Source organism: Thamnophis sirtalis, unplaced genomic scaffold, assembly GCF_051295495.1.
Source record: "Thamnophis sirtalis isolate CommonGarterSnake01/CBP01778 unplaced genomic scaffold, rThaSir2_p1.2 scaffold_13, whole genome shotgun sequence".
Classification (NCBI taxonomy): Eukaryota; Metazoa; Chordata; class Lepidosauria; order Squamata; family Natricidae; genus Thamnophis; species Thamnophis sirtalis.
This window is the reverse complement of record NW_028261393.1, coordinates 54,646,176-54,666,518: the sequence shown is the minus strand read 5'-3', so window position 1 is coordinate 54,666,518 and position 20,343 is coordinate 54,646,176. Positions and strand designations below refer to the sequence as shown.

At 49.0% G+C, this 20,343-nt stretch overlaps 1 protein-coding gene and 1 non-coding gene across 2 annotated transcripts; both read right to left on the bottom strand.

Annotated features, from left to right (window-relative positions):
- Nucleotides 1-1,405: 1,405 nt before the first annotated feature.
- On the bottom strand, nt 1,406-1,511 carry LOC148043200 (U6 spliceosomal RNA). Its single transcript, XR_015698435.1, has one exon. It is a non-coding gene; the product is annotated as a U6 spliceosomal RNA (small nuclear RNA).
- An 8,237-nt stretch (nt 1,512-9,748) lies between these two features.
- On the bottom strand, nt 9,749-18,599 carry LOC106552554 (UAP56-interacting factor-like). Its single transcript, XM_087727506.1, has 9 exons — nt 18,446-18,599; nt 17,193-17,324; nt 14,503-14,645; nt 14,263-14,384; nt 12,603-12,669; nt 11,473-11,516; nt 11,317-11,391; nt 10,770-10,881; nt 9,749-10,488 (listed from the first exon to the last, which is right to left on the bottom strand). Exons 1-9 carry the CDS (start codon nt 18,567-18,569, stop codon nt 10,393-10,395), a joined length of 915 nt encoding a protein of 304 aa, XP_087583632.1. The 5' UTR covers nt 18,570-18,599; the 3' UTR covers nt 9,749-10,392.
- Nucleotides 18,600-20,343: the final 1,744 nt, after the last annotated feature.

Below are 20,343 nucleotides of genomic sequence, written 5' to 3'. Positions count from 1 at the left end.
TCCTTGAGATATGCTGATATTTTAGCCATCTCTGCTAAGTTTGTTACTTTCAATGTCCATTCTTGAATAGTAGGCAAGTCTTCCTTCTTCCAGTATTGCGCCACCAACAGTCTAGCTGCGGTTATTAAATGCAAAATCAAGTTAATCTCTACAACTGTACAATCAGTCATTATACCGATAAGAGCCGAGGTGGCGCAGTGGTTAGGGTGCAGTACTGCAGGCCACTTTAGCTGACTGTGATCTGCAGTTCAGCGGTTCAAATCTCACCGGCTCAAAGGTCGACTCAGCCTTCCATCCTTCCGAGGTGGGTGAAATGAGGACCCGGATTGTTGGGGGCAAGTTGCTGACTCAATTTGCTAAAAAAAAAAATTGTACACCGCTTAGAGAGGGCTGAAAGCCCTATGACCGCCCGAATGGTATGAATGTTGTGTTCTTAAAATTGTATTGTTCTATATGTCCAAAGTTTGTTTCTCCCCCTTCCCTTTTTAAGTTGTAAGCCGCCCTGAGTCCCCCCAGGGAAAAGGGCGGCATATAAATTTAATAAAATACAAAAAAAATACAAAAATGAAGCGGTATATAAGTCAAATAAATAAATAGATAGATAGATAGATAGATAGATAGATAGATAGATAGATAGATAGATAGATAGATAGATAGATAGATAGATGATAGATAGATGACAGAGAGTGAGAGAGAAAGAGACAGAGATGATAGATAGATAGATAGATAGATAGATAGATAGATAGATAGATAGATAGATAGATGATAGATAGATAGATAGATAGATAGATGATAGATAGATAGATAGATAGATAGATAGATGATAGATAGATAGATAGATAGATAGATAGATAGATAGATAGATATAGATGATAGATAGATGATAGATAGATAGATAGATAGATGATAGATAGATAGATAGATGATAGATAGATAGATAGATAGATAGATGATAGATAGATAGATAGATAGATAGATGATAGATAGATAGATAGATAGATAGATAGATAGATAGATAGATAGATGATAGATAGATAAGATAGATAGATAGATAGATAGATAGATGATAGATAGATAGATAGATAGATAGATAGATAGATAGATAGATGATAGATATAGATAGATAGATAGATAGATAGATGATAGATAGATAGATAGATGATAGATAGATAGATAGATAGATAGATAGATAGATAGATAGATGATAGATAGATAGATAGATAGATAGATAGATAGATAGATAGATGATAGATAGATGATAGATAGATAGATAGATAGATAGATAGATAGATAGATGATAGATAGATAGATAGATAGATAGATGATAGATAGATAGATAGATAGATAGATAGATAGATAGATAGATAGATAGATAGATAGATACCTAACAAAAATAACTGATGGGAAAAATATGGAACGCTTCACGAATTGCGTGTCATCCTTCCACAGGGGCCATGCTAATCTTCTCTGTATCGTTCCAATTTTAGTACATGTGCTGCCGAAGAGAGCACGTCCTTGCGTTCGTTGAAGGCATCTCCCCAGAGGTGACCTTGAAGCCAGCAGGGGCTGATGGCCATTTGAAAGAGCTTTGGGTCCCACTGAAAAGAGAGCCGGTCGAAAAGAAACGAGATTGTACTTTTAAATTCTTCTTCTGAAGAATGCCCAGAGCGGGTCATATCATTCAATAAGCGAAGCGTGCAAGTAAATGGAGTGCAGATAATTTCCAGCTTGCAGCCAGATTAATGGTCTGAGCTCCCGGCGCGCACGAGGGACTGCAATTTATTTTATTCTTGTACTCCCGACTTAGCTCCGTGCCAAGTAAACAATCAGGTGGGTCAGCTCACTCTGCGTTCTTTCCATGGGAAGCTATTCTCCAAAAATATCAGTGTGGGGGAAAAAAGAGTGCAAAAGGTGGGATTTCACTCAGGTAGCCTCAGAGACTCCGCCTCCCGGGCTCTACTCCGCAAGGGGAGGGTCCCTGGGTGAGGGGCTAGGCCCAGGCATTGTCCTGCACAACGGAGTTGTGAGGCTGGAGCAGGGTTGGGAGAAGGGCTGGCCTAGAGGCTTGGGAAGGTGTTTTCCTTTGGGAGAATTAGAAGGCAAAATAGCAATAGCAATAGCAGTTAGACTTATATACCGCTTCATAGGGCTTTCAGCCCTCTCTAAGCGGTTTACAGAGTCAGCATATCGCCCCCCACAGTCTGGGTCCTCATTTCACCCACCTCGGAAGGATGGAAGGCTGAGTCAACCTTGAGTCGGTGAGATTAGAACCGCCGAACTGCAGATAGCAGTCAGCTGAAGTGGCCTGCAGTACTGCACCCTAACCACTGCGCCACCTTGGCTCTTCAAAGGGGCAGGCGGGCAGTGCCAATGACTTCCAAGAAAGTGGCATGCACTTCAAGCATTTCTTGAAGCCAACTTTGTTCTAAAGGGGGTCCCAAGGTGGCGCAGTGGTTAAATGCAGCACTGCAGGCTACTGCTAGATCAGCAGGTCAGCAGTTCAAATCTCACCGGCTCAGGGTTGACTCAGCCTTCCATCCTTCCGAGGTGGGTAAAATGAGGACCCAGATTGTTGGGGGCAATATGCTGACTCTCTGTAAACCGCTTAGAGAGGCCTGAAAGGCCTATGAAGCGGTATATAAGTCTACTGCTATTGCTATTGCTATTGCTATTCCCAGGGAAAGAGAAGACTCGGTAGAATAGAGGCAAAAAGCAGGTTTTAAGCACAATGCCAGGAAGTATTTGCAGATGCCTCTCTGGGTTGTGTGTGTGCTTGTCAACAAAAGTCGATGTGGCAGACACGGCTGCCCCTTTTCTGGGTGCATCACTGGCCACCGTCGCAACCCGTTTGACACATGCCGAAGACAAACCCCTGCATATTTTGTCTCTGCCACTGTTGCGTGGCTGTGCTCTCTCTCCCCTGCAATTATCGCATCCTCTTCCCGAGTGGGCCCTTTTTAAAGAAAAGCATATTAAAGGTAGCAAAGAGAAGGGAGGGTGGCCACTTCCTGCCCACAAACTCTGCAAAAGTGTAAGTTACCGAAAAGGAAGGAGAATATCTGTAACCATAGAGGAAGCGTGCCCCAATTTCTAAAAGCAGACAAGTGGATGGACGGCCGTTGTGAGCCGTGCTTTCAAAAGGAAACACGCCGTTCCGTCTTGCATCATCAGGTGTTTGTTTATCCAGATGGGAGGAACCTGCAGCTGGAACCAACAGCAAGAGGCCTGTTCAAAACAGCTCAAGCGTTTCTCCTCAGTGACCTCAGATTGGTCTTCAGAATGGACAAGGAGATCCACCCCTACACTGCGGTGGAAAGGGAGGGAGGAAGGGAGGAAGGAAGGAATGGAGAGAGGGAGGAAGAAAGGAAGGAAAGGAGGGAGGGGGAGGAAGGGAGGGAAGGAAGGTAGGAAAGCAGGGAGGAAGGGAGGGAGGAAGAAAGGGGGTGAGGGAGGCAGGGAGGCAGGAAGGAAGGCAAGGAGGAAGGAAGGGAGGGAGGGAGGAAGAAAGGAAGGAGGGAAGGAGAAAGAAAGGGAGGGGGTAAGGGAGGGAGGCAGGAAGGAAGGCAAGGAGGAAGGAATGAAGGGAGGGAGGAAGGAAGGGAGGGAGGAAGGAAGGAAGAAGGCAAGGAGGAAGGAAGGGAAGGAGGGAGGGAGGCAGGAAGGAAGAACGCAAGGAGGAAGGGAGGGAGGGAGGGAGGCAGGAAGGAAGAAGGCAAGGAGGAAGGAAGGGAGGAATGAAGAAAGGGAGGGAGGGAGGAAGGAAGGAAGGAAAGGAGGGAGGAAGGGAGGGAAGGAGAAAGAAAGGGAGGGGGGAAGGGAGGGAGGCAGGAAGGAAGGCAAGGAGGAAGGAAGGAAGGGAGGGAGGGAGGGAGGGAAGCAGGAAGGGAAGGCAAGGAGGAAGGAAGAGAGGGAGGAAGGAAGGAAAGGAGGGAGGGAGGGAGGAAGGAAGGAAGGAAAGGAGAGAGGGAGGAAGGAAAGGAGGAAGAATGGGAAGGAGGAAGGGAAGGAGGCAGGAAGGAAGGCAAGGAGGAAGGAACGGGGGGAGGGAGGAAGTGAGGAAGGGAGGGAGGGAGGAAGAAAGAAAGGAAGGAAAGGAGGAAGGGAGGAAGGAAGGCAAGGAGGAAGGAAGGGAGGGAGGGAGGGAGGAAGAAAGGAAGGAAGGAAAGGAGGGAGGGAGGAAAGGAGGAAGGGAGGGAGGAAGAAAAGAAGGAAGGAAAGGAGGGAGGAAGTGAGGAAGGGAGGGAGGGAGGAAGAAAGCAAGGAAGGAAAGGAGGAAGGGAGGAAGGAAGGGAAGGAGGAAGGAAGGGAGGGAGGAAGGAAGGAAGGAAGGAAAGGAGGGAGGGAAGGAGGAAGGGAGGGAGGAAGGAAGGAAGGAAGGAAAAGATGAAGGAAGGGAGGGAGGGAGGAAGAAAGGGAGGGAGGGTGGCAGGAAGAAAGGAAGGCAGGGAGGGAGGAAGGAAGATGAAGCCTTCTTATTAGCAAATGAAATATTGACAAATCCTCCAGACAGAACATTTCCTCTGTGTTGCCAGCTAATTCACTCAGTGTCTGTTTCCTTCATTAACGTCAGAGGAGAATGGATATTGCTGAAGTTGAACTGACCTGCTTTCTACAAAGGGCTGCCCTAGTTTGTTTATTGTTAAGCCACGTGGCAAATGTGCGCATGAAATCTGAAGGAGGCATTGACAGGGCTGGCAGTGGGGAAGTAGCAGTGACTGGGTCTCTACCAGAGAAAGAGGGGGCGCACCGGGGGGGGGCTTTCTGCAGAGGGCCAAGGGGAAGCCCACCTTTGGGGCTGACCCCAAAATGCTTTCAACTTCACAGGCCATGATGAGGTGCCAAAGAATCCCTCCCAGTTGGGAGTTGGGTGTCCCTCAATGGTGTCCAAAACATCTGGGCAGCTTCTGTGGAAGCCAACGTCAACTGGAACACATTTGAGGCACAAATCTACCTCCTTCACGGGCACACAGGTGAGACGCCTGAGTTGGTTTGAGTGAGCAGAAACACCAAGGGAGGCGCATAAATCTTCTGTGGCAGCCATGAGAAGTGAGTTTCCGCGAATAATGATTTGGATGGCTGCATCTCTCCGTGCAGACTGGCTCCTAGGGGAGGGTCTACCGTTTGAGAACTTCGGATGATGAAGTTTAGGGACGGCTCCTGTGAAGTACCTGTGGTTCGCTCATGAGGCCAATGTTGAGAAAAGACACGGACACGAGCTTTCTCGGGATGAGGCGACCCAGATTGGGGTCTGGGAGCCCCTTTTATTGAGACAGGACAAAGGCAGGAGGAGCAATCAGCATGTGATTTAAGACAGCCTGTCAAACTACAATTGCTAATCTACTGCTCAGGGAACTTCTGTCTATATATGGTCATATCCTGGTCAAGATGTTTTATCTTTTGCCGTGGCACGACAAAACCGTGGTCCACTAAAGCGCGCCCGATTAAAGCGCGTCGCTGACATCATCAGCAGCGCGACAACAACGACCGCGGAGAAAAAAGGGCGCTTTAAAAAGCGCTTTTAAAGCAAGCCGATTCACGTAAAGGTAAGGGTTAGGTTTAGGGTTAGGGTTAGGGTTAGGGTTACGTTAAGCATTAGGGTTAGGTTTAGGGTTAGGTTAAGGGTTAGGTTTAGGGTTAGGTTTGGGGGGGTTAGGTTTAGGTTTACGCGTTAATTTTAGCTTTACCGCTCACAGCGTGCTTTTTTCATCGCGCTGTGATGACGTCAGGTACGCGGTTTCGTCGAGCGCGCTTTAGTCGACCGCGGTTTTGTGGTGGAACCATCTTTTGGGACTTGTTTTTTCCTGTGTGGTTCAGCATGGCTGCGCATGCCCTGTTATGCACTGGGCCATGGGTGACCACCACACCTACACAAGGAGTTATATGACCACAGGCTCCTCCTGGAGAAAACTGACCTACATGACTGGCAGTGGTCAGCCACCAATTTGGGGGGCACCTAATCGATCCCTCGCAATCCCCTTAAAGCAGAGTGGGGAAGGGACCCTGGCCCCTTTAAAACCTGTGGACTTCAACTCCCAGCGTTCCAGAAGGGCCACCATGCCACACCCCGCCCTAAAGCATCTGCTTGCAGATGGATACGTAGACATTTCGTTTGCTCCTTGTTCTGTCCTGTCTGAATAGGGAGTCGGCTGGGATTCAACGGCCTTGCCCATTTCCCCCCCGCCCAAAACCCAGCATTCCTAGGTGGTGATTGCAACTAAAGTTGTCCTTAAGATTTGTGTAGCCTGGATTATTGTCCCTGGGCTGATTCTCTAGGTGTCTCGGGCGGGGAGGGGGTGTGGCAGGTGGGTGGGGGAACACTTCTCTCCCAGTGCTATTTTGGGCTGTGAAACCAGGGCAGTTTTCTTGGCTTGGGGGCTGATCTGCAAGGCTGGAGATTTCAATGTAGATTTGAAGCGTTTAAAGTTTAAGTTTAATAACATTTATATGCCGCCCAATCCCGTAGGACTCCGGGCGGCTTACAATACAGAATAAAATCAAAAATAAAAATACAAGGAAAAAGGAAAGATAGATTAAAAAAAAACACACCATACACTCCGTTCTAAATGGGGCTGGACCATATTTTAGGGTCAACAGCCCCAGGCCTGCCGGAAACTTTGATTTGAATCGGGGTTTGGCTGTTCTGGGGGGTGAGCCGTTTCTGTCCTGAATCTCAACAATCCATCTTGGAGAAGTCAGGCTGGGGTTCAGTTTGTGTGTGTGTGTGTGTGTGTGTGTGTGTGTGTGTGTGTGTGTGTGTGTGTGTGTGTGTGTGTTTAGGCAAGGGGCAGAACTGTGACACACAGTTACAAATAATATTCCCCCGGATGAATTAGTGATTCAGAAATTTTTAGATTGCGCGGAAATGGACAAGTTACCATTAAGATTAAAGGACAAAGAAGAGTTGGAATACTATGAAATCTGGGCTAATTGGTATAAATGGTGGCACAACAGGAATAAAGTCAATTCAGCCGAGAAACAATAGAGAAATATATAGAACCGTAGATAAATGTATATCAATACAGAAGCTATATAAGATTGATATATACAGGTACGATGACATAACAATATTAATGTGATGATTGTAAGATGTTATAGAGGGGGGGGGGACCAATAAATTAAAAAAGGGAAGGAAGGAAGGAAGGAAGGAAGAAGAGAGAGAGAGAGAAGAAGAAAGAAAGAAAGAAAGAAAGAAAGAAAGAAAGAAAGAAAGAAAGAAAGAAAGAAAGAAAGCCGGGAGGGAGGGAGGGAGGGAGGGAGGGAGGGAGGGAAGGAAAGAAAGAAAGAAAGAAAGAAAGAAAGAAAAGAAAGAAAGAAAGTAAGTAAGTAAGTAAGTAAGTAAGTAAGTAGGCTGGGAGGAAGGGAGGGAGGGAGGTTAGGGAGGGAGGGAGGGAAGGAAAGAAAGAAAGAAAGAAAGAAAGAAAGAAAGAAAGAAAGAAAGAAAGAAAGAAAGAAAGAAAGAAAGAAAGAAAGAAAGTAGGCCGGGAGGAAGGGAGGAGGGAGGAGGGAGGGAGGGAAGGAAAGAAAGAAAGAAAGAAAGAAAGAAAGAAAGAAAGAAGAAGAAAGAAAGAAAGAAAGAAAGAAAGAAAGAAAGAAAGAAAGATAGGCCGGGAGGAAGGGAGGGAGGGAGGGAGGGAGGAAGGGAGGGGAAGAAGGAAGGAAGGAAGGAAGGAAGGAAGGAAGGAAGGAAGGAAGGAAAGAAAGGAGGATTCCCCTCACCGAATGAACCATCTTGGGGAAGGATGTCCATTTGGGACTCCCATGGTGCGTTTGTGTGTGTGTGTGTCTGTGTGTCTGTGTGTCATGAAGCTTTAAAGCAGTTGAGCTTCTTCCAAGCAGCAAGAAATGACTTGAAAAACCCCGGGGCAGAATTGAGTCATTGCTAGAAATGGATGATGATGGGGAAGCATGTGAACTGTCTGAAGACTTCCTTAGCTTGGGTGTCATCCCCCTCCTCCCTCTCCCCCAGGAGAAGGGCGCTGGGTTCTCCTACCAATTCCTTCATGACACACACACCCCATACCCAATTCTCCACCGCCTGCGGATGGAAAGCTGAAGGGAGGGGGTTAACCTTGCAACCATTTCCATGAGCTTGAGAGAGAGAGAGAGAGAGAGAGAAAGGGGGGGCAGGCTGGAAAGGAAGTGAGAGGAAGTGAGCGAGGCGAGGAGTGTGGGGGGGGAAGCAGAGAAGGTGGCTGGCATTTGTGTGGGTCTCGTGGTCCTCCCCAGCTCGCCGAGCTTCCTGTGAGAAAGGCAGCCATTAGCGGCGTCTTCTCTGGCAGGGAGGAGGGCAGAAGGAGCCTTGGCTACTCACTCTGGTTTGCTTGCCAGGTCTTTGACAGATGGCAGAGCTGGGTGGCTGCCAGCCAAGCGAACTCCATCTTTATGAAAACCCTCCCTTCGGCTCTTCCACCAACTGGCTGTTGGGAGGAACCTGTGAGCAGGGAAAGCCGGTGGAGAAGATGCTTCTCCCTTCTCTCCCTTCTTCCGGAGTATTTAACTGAGCAGCTGGGGAAGCAAAGGCTGCTTGGCACACACAGACACACACACACACACCCTCCACCCTCCCTCCCTGAAGGAGGCATCAGAGCGTCCCCAAGGAGTTGGAGGCGTCTTTGAAAAAGGCTTTGCTGATTCACCGACGACGTTAAAAAACGCCTGCTAAAACGGAATGGTGCAGCAAGGATCATGGCAGCTTTCTCTCACACCTGCTGCTTGTGACTCCTTTCAACTCACGGGTTTGAATCCTGAGACTCTGCAGACATTGTGGGGGGGGGGCGAGAAATGTGGGCCTTTGTTTTACTACTACTACTATTATTATTCTTTTGCAAGTGGAAAAGTTTCTACCTGGAGCAGAACAGCTGGCAGGGGGAAAAAAATGGCTCAGAAGAAGGCTGGCAGCTGCTGCCCCCTGGTGGCAGCTCGCAGGCAATGACCGATCCCTGCTTAGGGTTATGGGGCAGGGGGCTGAGCCAGGGGGGGGGGCTGTCCCAGTTGCTCAAATCCCGGGGCTCTCAAACCGAGGTAAGAACCGAGCACTGGGTTTAACGCAGTCCAGAGGAAGAGCGTCTCTCTGGCCTGCAACCAGGGCCGGATTTTCCTATAGGCTAACTAGGCTTCAGCCCAGGGCCTCAAGATCAAGAGGGGCCTACATTCAAAATTGTTAGCAAAATTAAAATCGCACTATTCTAAAAACAGTGAACACTAAAACACTGAACTGAAAATAAGGAGAAATTCTACGCACGTGACTAATAAACAAACATAAAAATGTATTGGTTAAGATCGTTCCAGCGCCGCGGCAGTTGGGGAGCCCGCCCACGTTCCCGGCACCGGCGGTCAGGCGAGAGGCACGGCCGCTCCCAGTAGCCGCCCCGTCGACGCAGAGCCCACCAGCAGCCAGGCAGGTGAGGGCGAGGGTTACTTCAGCTGACTGCAGTTCTGCAGTTCGGCGGTTCAAATCTAACCGGCTCAGGGTTGACTCAGCCTTCCATCCTTCCGAGGTGGGTGAAATGAGGACCCGGATTGTTGTTGGGGGCAATATGTTGACTCTGTAAACCGCTTAGAGAGGGCTGAAAGCCCTATGAAGCGGTATATAAGTCTAACTGCTATTGCTATAAGAAGGGAAACGGAGCCGAGGAACAATCCAGCATTCCCTTTTTCCCCCCAGGTAAGCTGGCTAAAGGCCTGGTACAAAACAAAACAGCTTTAAGAAGGAAGCCCTCGGTTATTTTGCCAAGAATCACCGTACTCGTTCAGATTCCAAAATAGCTTTATGCCTTCTAAAAAATAAAGTTTGCTAAAATTCAACACAATCCCCCAAGCATATGCACCCGGTAGACAGGGTGATGAGGTCAAACATCCCGACCTCCTCATCCTCCAATGTGATTTATATAAATTGCACCATTTGCACGAGGACTGCACTAGAGAGGGGGTGTCATCACCCCCATCCTGTGCCTCAAAACAGGTCTGAAAAAGTGCTTTCCAGGCCAAACACAGAAAGAAAAAAAGGCAGCCGCTGGAATTCCGGGTTCAGTTGACTCACGAGGTGGTAACCATGGGCTTCCCTATCCACATGAGGCCACGCGAGGACATGCTCGCTTCTCCTGGGGAGGACCAAGAGCTGAAGATCTTCCTTCCGCAGGTGCCTTTTAATCGCGCTCAGCTGGTGGTCATTAGGCTCCTCTCCAGACTATAAAAAGGACTGCTTGTGCCTTTTAGGGCTCGGCCTTTGGAGACACGACTCAGGTGGAAGAAGGACCTCTGGAGGTGACCATCCCCATTGAGAAGATTCCTCCCAAGCTGCGGTTGGTGAGGGGCCTCCTCAGGTAGTCCCCAGGCAATTGGTGGCCTTGGAAGGCTGACGTCTTTCCAGCTTTGGCCTGGTCCCATCGAGGCTTACGGCAGAGTCACCATCCGGCCGGCGTTGCATTCCGTGGAAAAACGGCGTTTGTGCCACAGCCCAGAGAATCGCTCGTTCAGGGTCACACTGGTCTGAAGAAGAAGGTCCCTGTGAGTTGGCTGGGAAATCTACACGGCGACTTTCCTTTTGCTGCTGAAGGTCCCATCCTCCATCTCCACCAAACATCGGGTGACAGGACTCAAGCTCCCATCTCAGCCTCCCCATCGGTTAAGCCCCCGAATACCTGATTTGGATCTTAATCTCATTGCGGGGGGGGGCATCTTTAAGGACACTTAACCCTCTCTTTCCTTTCATTCCCGGAGGCCTTGAGGAGTCCCCAGAGGGTCATTTCAGGCCTGGGAGAGTTTTGTACCTGGTTAGCCATCGCCCGGAAGTTGAATCTTAGCATCACTCCTCTCGGCCGCCAGCGAAGCTGCGGGGCCTGGTTGTTTCGCCTTCTCTGGAAGGGACGCTTCTGTCCTGGCCTGCAAGAAAAAAAGCCACACTTTTTACCACAATCCAAGGAATTAAGGAGGGAGGGAGAGGAGAGAAGGAGAAGAAAGCAGTGGATAAGGTACAAATATGGTGTATGGAGAGCAGAAGAGCCAATAATTGTTTTTGGGAGTTGATGGTAAGACGAATTGATGTAAACATTCAATAATACAACATGATGTTGGCTATGTAATAGTATACATGTGATTCAGAGGTGGGTTCCTACCAGTTCGCACCTATTCGGTAGAACCAGTTCGTCAAATCTACCGAACCAGTTAGAAGAGGTTCCACCAGTGGACCTGGAAAGCAGGATCTCCACAGACATCCTCCAGAAGATCTCAGAGGTAAAGAACCCATGAAAGGACTACCAGTCCAAGACTCACAGTTCCAGGGTCCTGAAATCCAAGGGTGTTAATTGAGAAACGTACCCCTGGGGGTGGCCAGCCTGACGGTTAGACACCGAGACGGTCAGGACTGCTCCGGAGCTGGGCTGCGTTCTCCACCTGCCAGAAGAGTGAAGCCACCATCAATCCATGGAGACAACATAAAAGCTGAACAAGGTCCCTTCTTGGCCATTTATTTACCTTCTCCCCCTCGTAGCTTTCTGCTCCATCCTGGACTTGATTTGCTGTTGGAGGAACAGAAAGGGCAGGCATACCGGTAAAAAAAAAATGAAAGCAAAGTGCTTACAGGAGACAGTTTGTTAAATGGCTAAAACAGGTGCCGTAGCATCTTGGGATTAGAATTAGACAAATGTTTGGGGAAACAGATGGATGGATGCAACTGTTGTGGCCCGCCAGAAACCAGCAGAGCTGGCAGCATATTCAGACAGTGGGGAGATTGGGGAGGACCCTGGGCAGAGGTGAGTTCCTACCAGTTCGCACCAATTCCGTAGAACCGGTTCGTCAAATCTACCGAACCGGTTAGAAGAGGTTCCACCAGTGGACCCGGAAAGCAGGCCACACCTACAGAAGAGGTCCCAAAATTTTTGAAACCCACCACTGGCAAGGGATCTTGTAACTTGAAAGCTTTAAGACTTGCATGCTTCAATGCCAGAGTTTCTGAATAGCTACTTTGGACCGACCTAAGTACTAATTCATAATTTCATATCCAGTCACATGGGCGGCAAGCCACTCCCATCCGGTCACATGGGTGGCAAGCCACTCCCACAAAGGAGGCCACACCCACAGAGTAGGTTCCAACAATTTTTGAAACCCACCACTGAACTTGGGCCAATCCTGGAGTCTGGGGAAGGCTCTGTGTCGAAGGCAGAGAGGGGGCCAGAGCCGTCTGACAGTTATCAGCTGCCTTCAGAGTCAGACATCAGTGAGGCAGAAGAACAGCTGGAGCCTCTTCCCAGTGGGCGCACACGCAGAGTTGCCAGACGAAGGGAAGAGCTAAAGAACAGGGGTCGACTTGGGAGTTAAGGCCACAGGTGGACGGTGAATGGCCCCTCCCAGAGGGGAATAAAAGAGGAGCGATTCTAAAACAATGATAGAACTTGGACCCCATTCACAAGTTTCTGAATGCTTCTGGCAGAGAAGGAAGGAAAGGAGGGGGGGAAACCAGTAGTAACCACAGCCAGCTGGTCCTGCCTCAACTCCCCATCTTTAAAATGGGCAGATAGCAGGGATCGGATTTTCAGAGTTATTGCCAGAAGCAAAGGAAGATCAAACATGCCGGTGGGGAAAAGTGGCAAAGACAGAAAACTGACCCTTTGTTGGAAGTTGAATCTGGTCTGGCTCTGGCCGAAGGCTCGGCCTCGGGTTAACCGGAAGGGTCTGCAGTTTGGAAGGAAGAAAAGGGTCTCCCGTTAAATTCAGCCGTCGATGCTGTTCCCAACTCTGTAATCTGAACTGGGGTGTGGACAAAGTTATTTGAGGTTCCCAAGTTTGGGGGTACACTGACGTAGTTCTTTGTCCTCTCCCCAACTCCTCGCCCTCGTGAAAACTCAGAGATGGCCACCTCTAAACCCGCCGACCTTGGCTAGAGAAAGGAAGCTAGAAAAGAAAGTCAGAAGAAGATATAGAACCCAGATGACACACTATTAAATGGAAAAGGGGGAAGAGAAGGGGAAAACAGCAAAGAAAATATTAAATATATGTATATATTCAAGAGCGAGATATAAAGCGGGGGGGGGAAACAAAACTAGGGTAGACTAGCAAAGGTAAGGGAATAAGAAATGATGCTAAATTATATTTGGGTTAGCGGAAATACCATCCCAAGGAAACATAGAGTTTTGAAATATACACCAACAATAATAGAAAAAGAAAGGGAGAGAGGAGGAGAGAATGAAAGGAAGACGGGGGGGGGGAGAAGAAAAAGGTAAGGAGAAGAGGGTGGAAGGGGGAGAAAGAGAAGGAGAGAGGGTAGGACGGGGGAGAAGAAGAGTAGGAGTAGGGGAGAGGGAAGGGAAGAAGGAAGGGGAAGGAGAGAGGAAGGAAGGGAGAGAAAGAGAAGGAGAGAGGATAGGAAGGGAAAGAGTAAGAGTAGGAGTAGGGGGAAGGGAAGGGAAGAAGGAAGGGGAAGGGAGAGGAGGAAGGAAGGGAGAGAAAGAGAAGGAGAGGGGGTAGGAAGGGGAAGAGGAAGAATAGGAGTAGGGAAAAGGGAAGGGAAGAAAGAAGGGGAAGGAGAGGAGGATGGGAGGGGGAGAAAGAGGAGGAGAGAGGGTAGGAAGGGGAAGAGGAATAGTAGGAGTACAGGAAAAGGAAGGGAAGAAGGAAGGGGAAGGAGAGGAGGAAGGAAGGGAGAGAAAGAGAAAGGAGAGAGGGTAGGAAGGGGAAAGAGGAAGAGTAGGATTAGGGGAAAGGGAAGGGAAGAAAGAAGGGGAAGGAGAGGAGGATGGAAGGGGGAGAAAGAGAAGGAGAGAGGGTAGGAAGGGAAAGAGAAAGAGTAGGAGTAGGGGAACGGGAAGGGAAGAAAGAAGGGGAAGGAGAGGAGGAAGGAAGGGAGAAAAAGAGAAGGAGAGAGGGTAGGAAGGGGAAGAGAAAGAGTAGGAGGAAGGGAAGAAGGAAGGGGAAGGAGAGGAGGTCGGAAGGGGGAGAAAGAGAAGGAGAGAGGGAAGGAAGAGGAAGAGTAGGAGTAGGGGAAAGGGAAGGGAAGAAGGAAGGGGAAGGAGAGGAGGAAGGAAGAAAGTAGAGAAGGGAGGGATGGAGAAAAGAAAGGGAAAACAAGGAGGCGTTACAAACAGGAGGAAGGGATGGTGAGTAAAGCAACCCAAACTGTATATTATAACCTGTTAATGGAACAACAAATGTATAAGAATGACAAATGTCAAGAAGAATAACAATTAGGTGAATGTATACTTAAAATGCTATGTAAGAGAATTAAAAAAAAAATTTATTTGACCCCCAAAAAATCCCAAACACACCAACCTCCGAAATGGCAGAGGTGCCCCTGCTCTTTGGAAGGCCTTGGCTCTTGCGGGGGCTTCTGGCTGAGAGTCCTGGGGGGCTCCATCACCGTTCCTGCCCATGGGGGCCTTCCCTGGCTTCTCCTGGGAAAAGACACACAGCAACTCACCCCTTGGCAGCTCTGCCCTCTGCAGGGCTGGCCTTTGTCGATTGGGAGCCCCTTGGAGGGGGCAGGAGAGGAAGGGGGTCTGCTCCTCCTACCTGTTGGGCAAAGGCTGGCCGGTTGAGGGGGCTCCTGCCCGCCATCTGCCCTGCTGCCCTGGGGCCTGGGGTTCCCATCCTGCTCCAGAAAGGCTTCCTGGCCCACGGTGGCTTCCTAAATCCTTTGGGAAATCGGCCAGGTCCTAAGGAAAAAACTTTTGAGTTCCTGGGTAGAACGTATTCTACTTCTGACCTTAATGGAATTGTTATTTTTTTTTTTTAAATAGTTTTCATTAAGCATTTTAGTCTTTAAAAACGGAAAGAAAAACAGAACAAGAAAAAAAAAGCAAGACATACATAACAATATAAAGCAATTATACAGTTGTATCCGCATTCATGTTTAATCCTTAAAGTTCTCCATTCTGCATTTCCTTCCTGTTGATTCTACCTTCTCTAATAATACAGTATAACAACAGTAGTACTGATTAATTGTTCAAGTCACCATTATATTTACATTCTCTATTTTCTGTTTTGGCTTCTGTTTTCTAGCCACTTATAAATTCCATTCCATATTTTGTAGAAGTCCGATTCTGCTCTTTCTTTTAGTTCCAAGGTCATTTTATCCATCTCTGCACATTCAAGTACTTTTCTAATTATTGTTTCCAGTGGTGGGTTTCAAAAGTTTTTCGAACCTACTCTGTGGGTGTGGCCTCCTTTGTGGGAGTGGCTTGCTGGCCATGTGACCTGGTGGGAGTCTCTCTGTGTGTCTCTCTCTCTGCCTCTCTCACTCTCACTCTCTCTGTCTCTCTGTCTCTCTCTCTCTCTCTCTCTCCTGTCTCTCTCTCTCTCTGTCTCCCACTCTCACTCTCTCTCTCTCTCTCTGTGTCTCTCTCTCTGTGTCTCTCTCTCTGTCTCTCTCACTCTCTCTCTCTCTCTCTCTCTCTCTCTTTCCTTTTGTCTCTCTGTCCCTTTTTCCTTTTTTTCTTTCATCTCTCTCTCTCACTTTTTCTTTCTTTTTTTATTTCTTTCTTTCTTCCTTTCTTTCTCTTTCTCTCTCTCTGTGAGTCTGTCTGTTTGTATGTGTGTGTATGTGTGTGTGTGTGTGTGTGTGTGTCAGTGGTGGGTTTCAAAAAATGTTGGAACCTCTTCTGTAGGTGTGGCCTGCTTTCCAGGTCCACTGGTGGAACCTCTTCTAACCAGTTCGGTAGATTTGACAAACCGGTTCTACCGAATAGGTGTGAACCGGTAGGAACCCACCTCTGATTGTTTCGTCTGTGGGTGTATTGATTGGTTTCTAGTTTTGTTGCAAGGCAATCCTGTCTGCAATGAGTACGTGTAATATTATGCATTGAAATTGTTTATCCATTTTCAGGTTTAATATTCCTAATAAGAATGCTTTTGGTTTCAGTTCTATTTTTTGCTCCGTAATTTCTTCCAACCATTTCTGAATTTTGCATCATTATTTCCTTGTGATGGGGCACGTCCACCACATAGGGTAGAATGTTCCAGACTTATGGCTACATCTCCAACATAATATAAATATAAATATAATCTAATAAACCTAAACCTAAACCATTTGGGGATAAATTTGGATACATTTTGGCCAATCTCGCTGGGGGGCAAATGCCATCTATAAAACATTTTATAGAGGTCTTCTTTGTAGGCTACTGCTGTCCTAAATTTATAATTTCTTTCCCATAGTTTATCCCATTTTTCTAACTCAATATTATAGCCAAAGTTTCTTCCCCAGCTAATCATTGTCTCATTTAGTGTCTCTTCCTCCATTTTATATCTTAAAAGACCCTAATGGAATTAATCCACAGTGTTTGAGCCTCCTTCCTCATATCCTTGGCAGGAATTGCTCCAGATCCCGAGGCTTTCTCCTTCTTTTTATTATTTTTTTCAAACAATTTTTTTTTGCTACAAATTTTTAATTCTTTGGTAAACCAAGTGTTTTCCCGGAGTTCCCCTTTAACCTTCTCTCATATATATAATTCATTTTACATCATATTTCCATAGGAGTAAGAGATGAAGTAAGAGAAAATGGTTAGAAAAGGAGGAAAGGGGGGGGGGAAGGGATATATTAGTAGAATAAAATGAAATATGTTGATACTGTTAATGATACGTAGCTAATTGAGATGCGAGGGAATTGCATTAACATTATTAATTGGGGATAACTAATGAAGTAAAATGCTTATCATATAAAAATTGAATCTGAGGATAGGCGCTACCTATAGAAAATAGAATAACAGATGGAAAATGAAATGATAAATTTGGTTTATTTCTGAAGGGGCAAATAACGATATTGTTTGTGTGTTAAGAAAAAATGTAAGTTTAAGATGGAAAATAAGAGAAGAAAAAAGCATGGATAAAATTGGAGACTTGCTCCTTTTTAATGCAACTAGGTTCCTTCCATCCACAGGCCAGTTTTTTAAATGAGGTTTTCCCCAATTTGAGACCTTTAATGCCTGCCAAGCCCATCGAAAATTCATTGAATCCAGTTGCCCCCAAAGGGAGCCCCCTAATGCAGCTTGGGTACAGTGCCAGCCTCCTGGCGCTTCTCCCCACCACCTCTCTGCTCCAGAGGGGGGGGGTATCCTTTGCTGGCAATTTTGAAGTAGGTTTTCTGTGCCAGCTCCTTCGGCCCTTTGCCAGCAGGGCACCACATTGGGGAGACCTCTCTCCCAAGAGCGAAGGGCACAAGCCCCCCTTGGCTGACTCTCTCTCCTTCACCCGTCGCTTCCACCCACCTGGCAGGGTTGGGGGTCCCCAGCTCTGGAATCGAGGCCTCCTGTTGCCAGAGGACGGGTTCCGGATCTTCAGCTGGTGCTGCCAGGGTTTCCGGTTCGGCTGGGCCTTCTGGTTACGCTTGATGATGTCATCTAAAGAGGGCAGAGACGCAGCTGCCCCACACTCTCCCTGGCACTCAGAGGGCAGCTCAACACACAAACCAGCCCAGCCAGTACTGAGCCGAGGTGGCGCAGTGGTTAAATGGAGCACTGCAGGCTACTTCAGCTGACTGCAGTTCTGCAGTTCGGCTGTTCAAATCTCACCGGCTCAAAGGTTGACTCAGCCTTCCATCCTTCCGAGGTGGGTAAAATGAGGACCCGGATTGTTGTTGGGGGCAATATGCTGACTCTGTAAACCGCTTAGAGAGGGCTGAAAGCCCTATGAAGCGGTATATAAGTCTAACTGCTATTGCTATTGCTATTGCTATTACTACCACACTGGTAAATTTGGTTCTTTGGTTTTAAGGCAACAATCCTCACCTTTCAGTGGGCAGGACCTTGGCCAGAAGCAAGAGCCGACATTGTACCCCCAAATATTTGGTGGAGGGGGGCAGCAATTTCCTTGCCCATGGAAGTACCAGCATAAGGAACCTTAAACCTTTCCAGGGCAGCTCCGATAAGGAGAGAGAGGGGCTTGCAAAACAGCTCCGGCAACTGGGCGATATTTCCAGCCAGCTTGGAGCGCGTGCCAGGGAAATGCTTGGCAGCGCGGCTCATCCCTCTCCAGAGAGGCGCTGGCAGGGCGCCGGCTCTATTTCTGGCCCTGGGCGCTGGGGAGGGGGAGGCGCAGCAGGGATCCCAGATGCCCCCTTGGGGAGGGGGGAGAGGGCGAAGCCCGGGACGGGCCTGGAGGGGTCTGGACTCTGGAAGAGGCAGAAAAGGGAAGGGGGAGAAGAGCCGGTCGAAGTTGGGGGGGGGGGGCTGAAGTACCTGTTTTGGGGATGGGGGTGGGCTTCGGGCAAGAGTTTAACGGCATGGGAGAGGGAGAGGGTTGGGGGGATCCGGAGCCCCGCGAAAACCCACTTTCCTTGAGTCTCGGACGCCCCCCGCCCCATATCCCCCCCCGGGCGGCTGAAGGGCAGTCGGAGGGCGCTTTAGCTGTGGCTGCCCACCTCCCTCTCGCCCTCCTGATCCTGCCCCCCAAGCGAGGGCAGCCGTGGCCTCCCCAGACGCAGCCCCCGGCCCCGACCCTCCCCCGGGAGCCCCAATCTCACCCAGGGAGAGGTCGATCTCCTCGCTGGGGGCGGCGGACGCGCCCGGCTCCGGCTCCTCGATGCCCGGCACCTCCATGGCTGGCCACCGACAGGGAAGAGGGCAGGTCCAACCGCCGTGGGGCATCCCAGCCCCGGCGCCGCGCGCTCCGCCCCCCGGGGGTCGCCCGCCTCGCTTTCGGAGCGGCTTCGTCCCGGCCCGGAGAGCGCAAAGCCAAGCGATGGAGCGCGGTTCCTTCCTCCGGCTCCCTTCCAGCCCTCCCGAAGCCCCCCAAGCCCTCTTCTCCCCCTTCAGTTCATTTCCCTCCCAGCCCTCCCGAAGCCCCCCAAGCCCTCTTCTCCCCCTTCAGTTCATTTCCCTCCCGGCCCTCCCGAAGCCCCCCAAGCCCTCTTCTCCCCCTTCAGTTCATTTCCCTCCCGGCCCTCCCGAAGCCCCCCAAGCCCTCTTCTCCCCCTTCAGTTCATTTCCCTCCCGGCCCTCCCGAAGCCCCCCAAGCCCTCTTCTCCCCCTTCAGTTCATTTCCCTCCCGGCCCTCCCGAAGCCCCCCAAGCCCTCTTCTCCCCCTTCAGTTCATTTCCCTTCCAGCCCTCCGGAAGCCCCCCAAGCCCTCTTCTCCCCCTTCAGTTCATTTCCCTTCCAGCCCTCCCGAAGCCCCCCAAACCCTCTTCTCCCCCTTCAGTTCATTTCCCTTTGAGGAAGGGAGGGGGAAGACCCCCAGAACCGCGTGCCAAGGTGCCTTCCCTCTGGGCGAAGGCTCGCCACCCCTCCAGTGCCCTGGGGGCTTCGTGCCAGTGCGTCTCAGGATGCCCGGCCAGGACAGAAGGCAAGGAGTTGCTGGGTGGGGGGGTCGCGGCCACTCAGCCCTTCATCTGCCAGAGGGAAGGAGGGGAGAGGCGCTGCAGCTGGGGCAATGGGGGCTCCCCCATTAGAGGACCAGCTTCCCCCCCCCCCCCAAAGGACAATTCCGGCTGGCCAACGGCTCCACCTGTTCCTTGACCGATTGGCGCAGTGGTTAAATGCAGCACTGCAGGCTACTTCAGCTGACTGCAGTTCTGCACTTCGGCTGTTCAAATCTCACCAGCTCAGGGTTGACTCAGCCTTCCATCCTTCCGAGGTGGGTAAAATGAGGACCCGGATTGTTGTTGGGGGCAATATGCTGACTCTGTAAACCGCTTAGAGAGGGCTGAAAGCCCTATGAAGCGGTATATAAGTCTAACTGCTATTGCTATCTATCTATCTATCTATCTATCTATCTATCTATCTATCTATCTATCTATCTATCTATCTATCTATCTATCCTATCTATATCTATCTATATCTATCTCTCCCTCCCTCCCTCTCTCTATATCTATCTCTCCCTCTCTCTATATCTATCTATCTATCTATCTATCTATCTATCTATCTATCTATCTATCTATCTATCTATCTATCATCTATCATCTATCATCTATCATCTATCTATCATCTATCATCTATCATCTATCATCTATCATCTATCATCTATCATCTATCATCTATCATCTATCTGGGTGAAATGAGGACCCAGATTGTTGGGGGCAATATGCTGACTCTGTAAACCGCTTAGAGAGGGCTGAAAGCCCTATGAAGCGGTATATAAGTTTAACTGCTATTGCTATCTATCTATCTATCTATCTATCTATCTATCTATCTATCATCTATCATCTATCATCTATCATCTATCATCTATCATCTATCATCTATCATCTATCATCTATCATCTATCATCTATCATCTATCATCTATCTGGGTGAAATGAGGACCCAGATTGTTGTTGGAGGCGATACGCTGACTCTGTAAACCGCTTAGAGAGGGCTGAAAGCCCTATGAAGCGGTATATAAGTCTAACTGCTATTGCTATTGCCCCCCCTGCCAGGTGGAA

What these genes read in the sequence shown, in the direction of transcription:
- LOC106552554 (XM_087727506.1), bottom strand. Translation starts at nt 18,569, where the DNA reads ATGCCCCACGGCGGTTGGACCTGCCCTCTTCCCTGTCGGTGGCCAGCC. An exon ending in AAAGCTACGAGGGGGAGAAG is followed by an intron (nt 11,392 to 11,472) that starts GTAAATAAATGG and finishes CTCTTCTGGCAG; the next exon opens with GTGGAGAACGCAGCCCAGCT. An exon ending in CAGGCTGGCCACCCCCAGGG is followed by an intron (nt 10,882 to 11,316) that starts GTACGTTTCTCA and finishes TTTTTCTTGCAG; the next exon opens with GCCAGGACAGAAGCGTCCCT.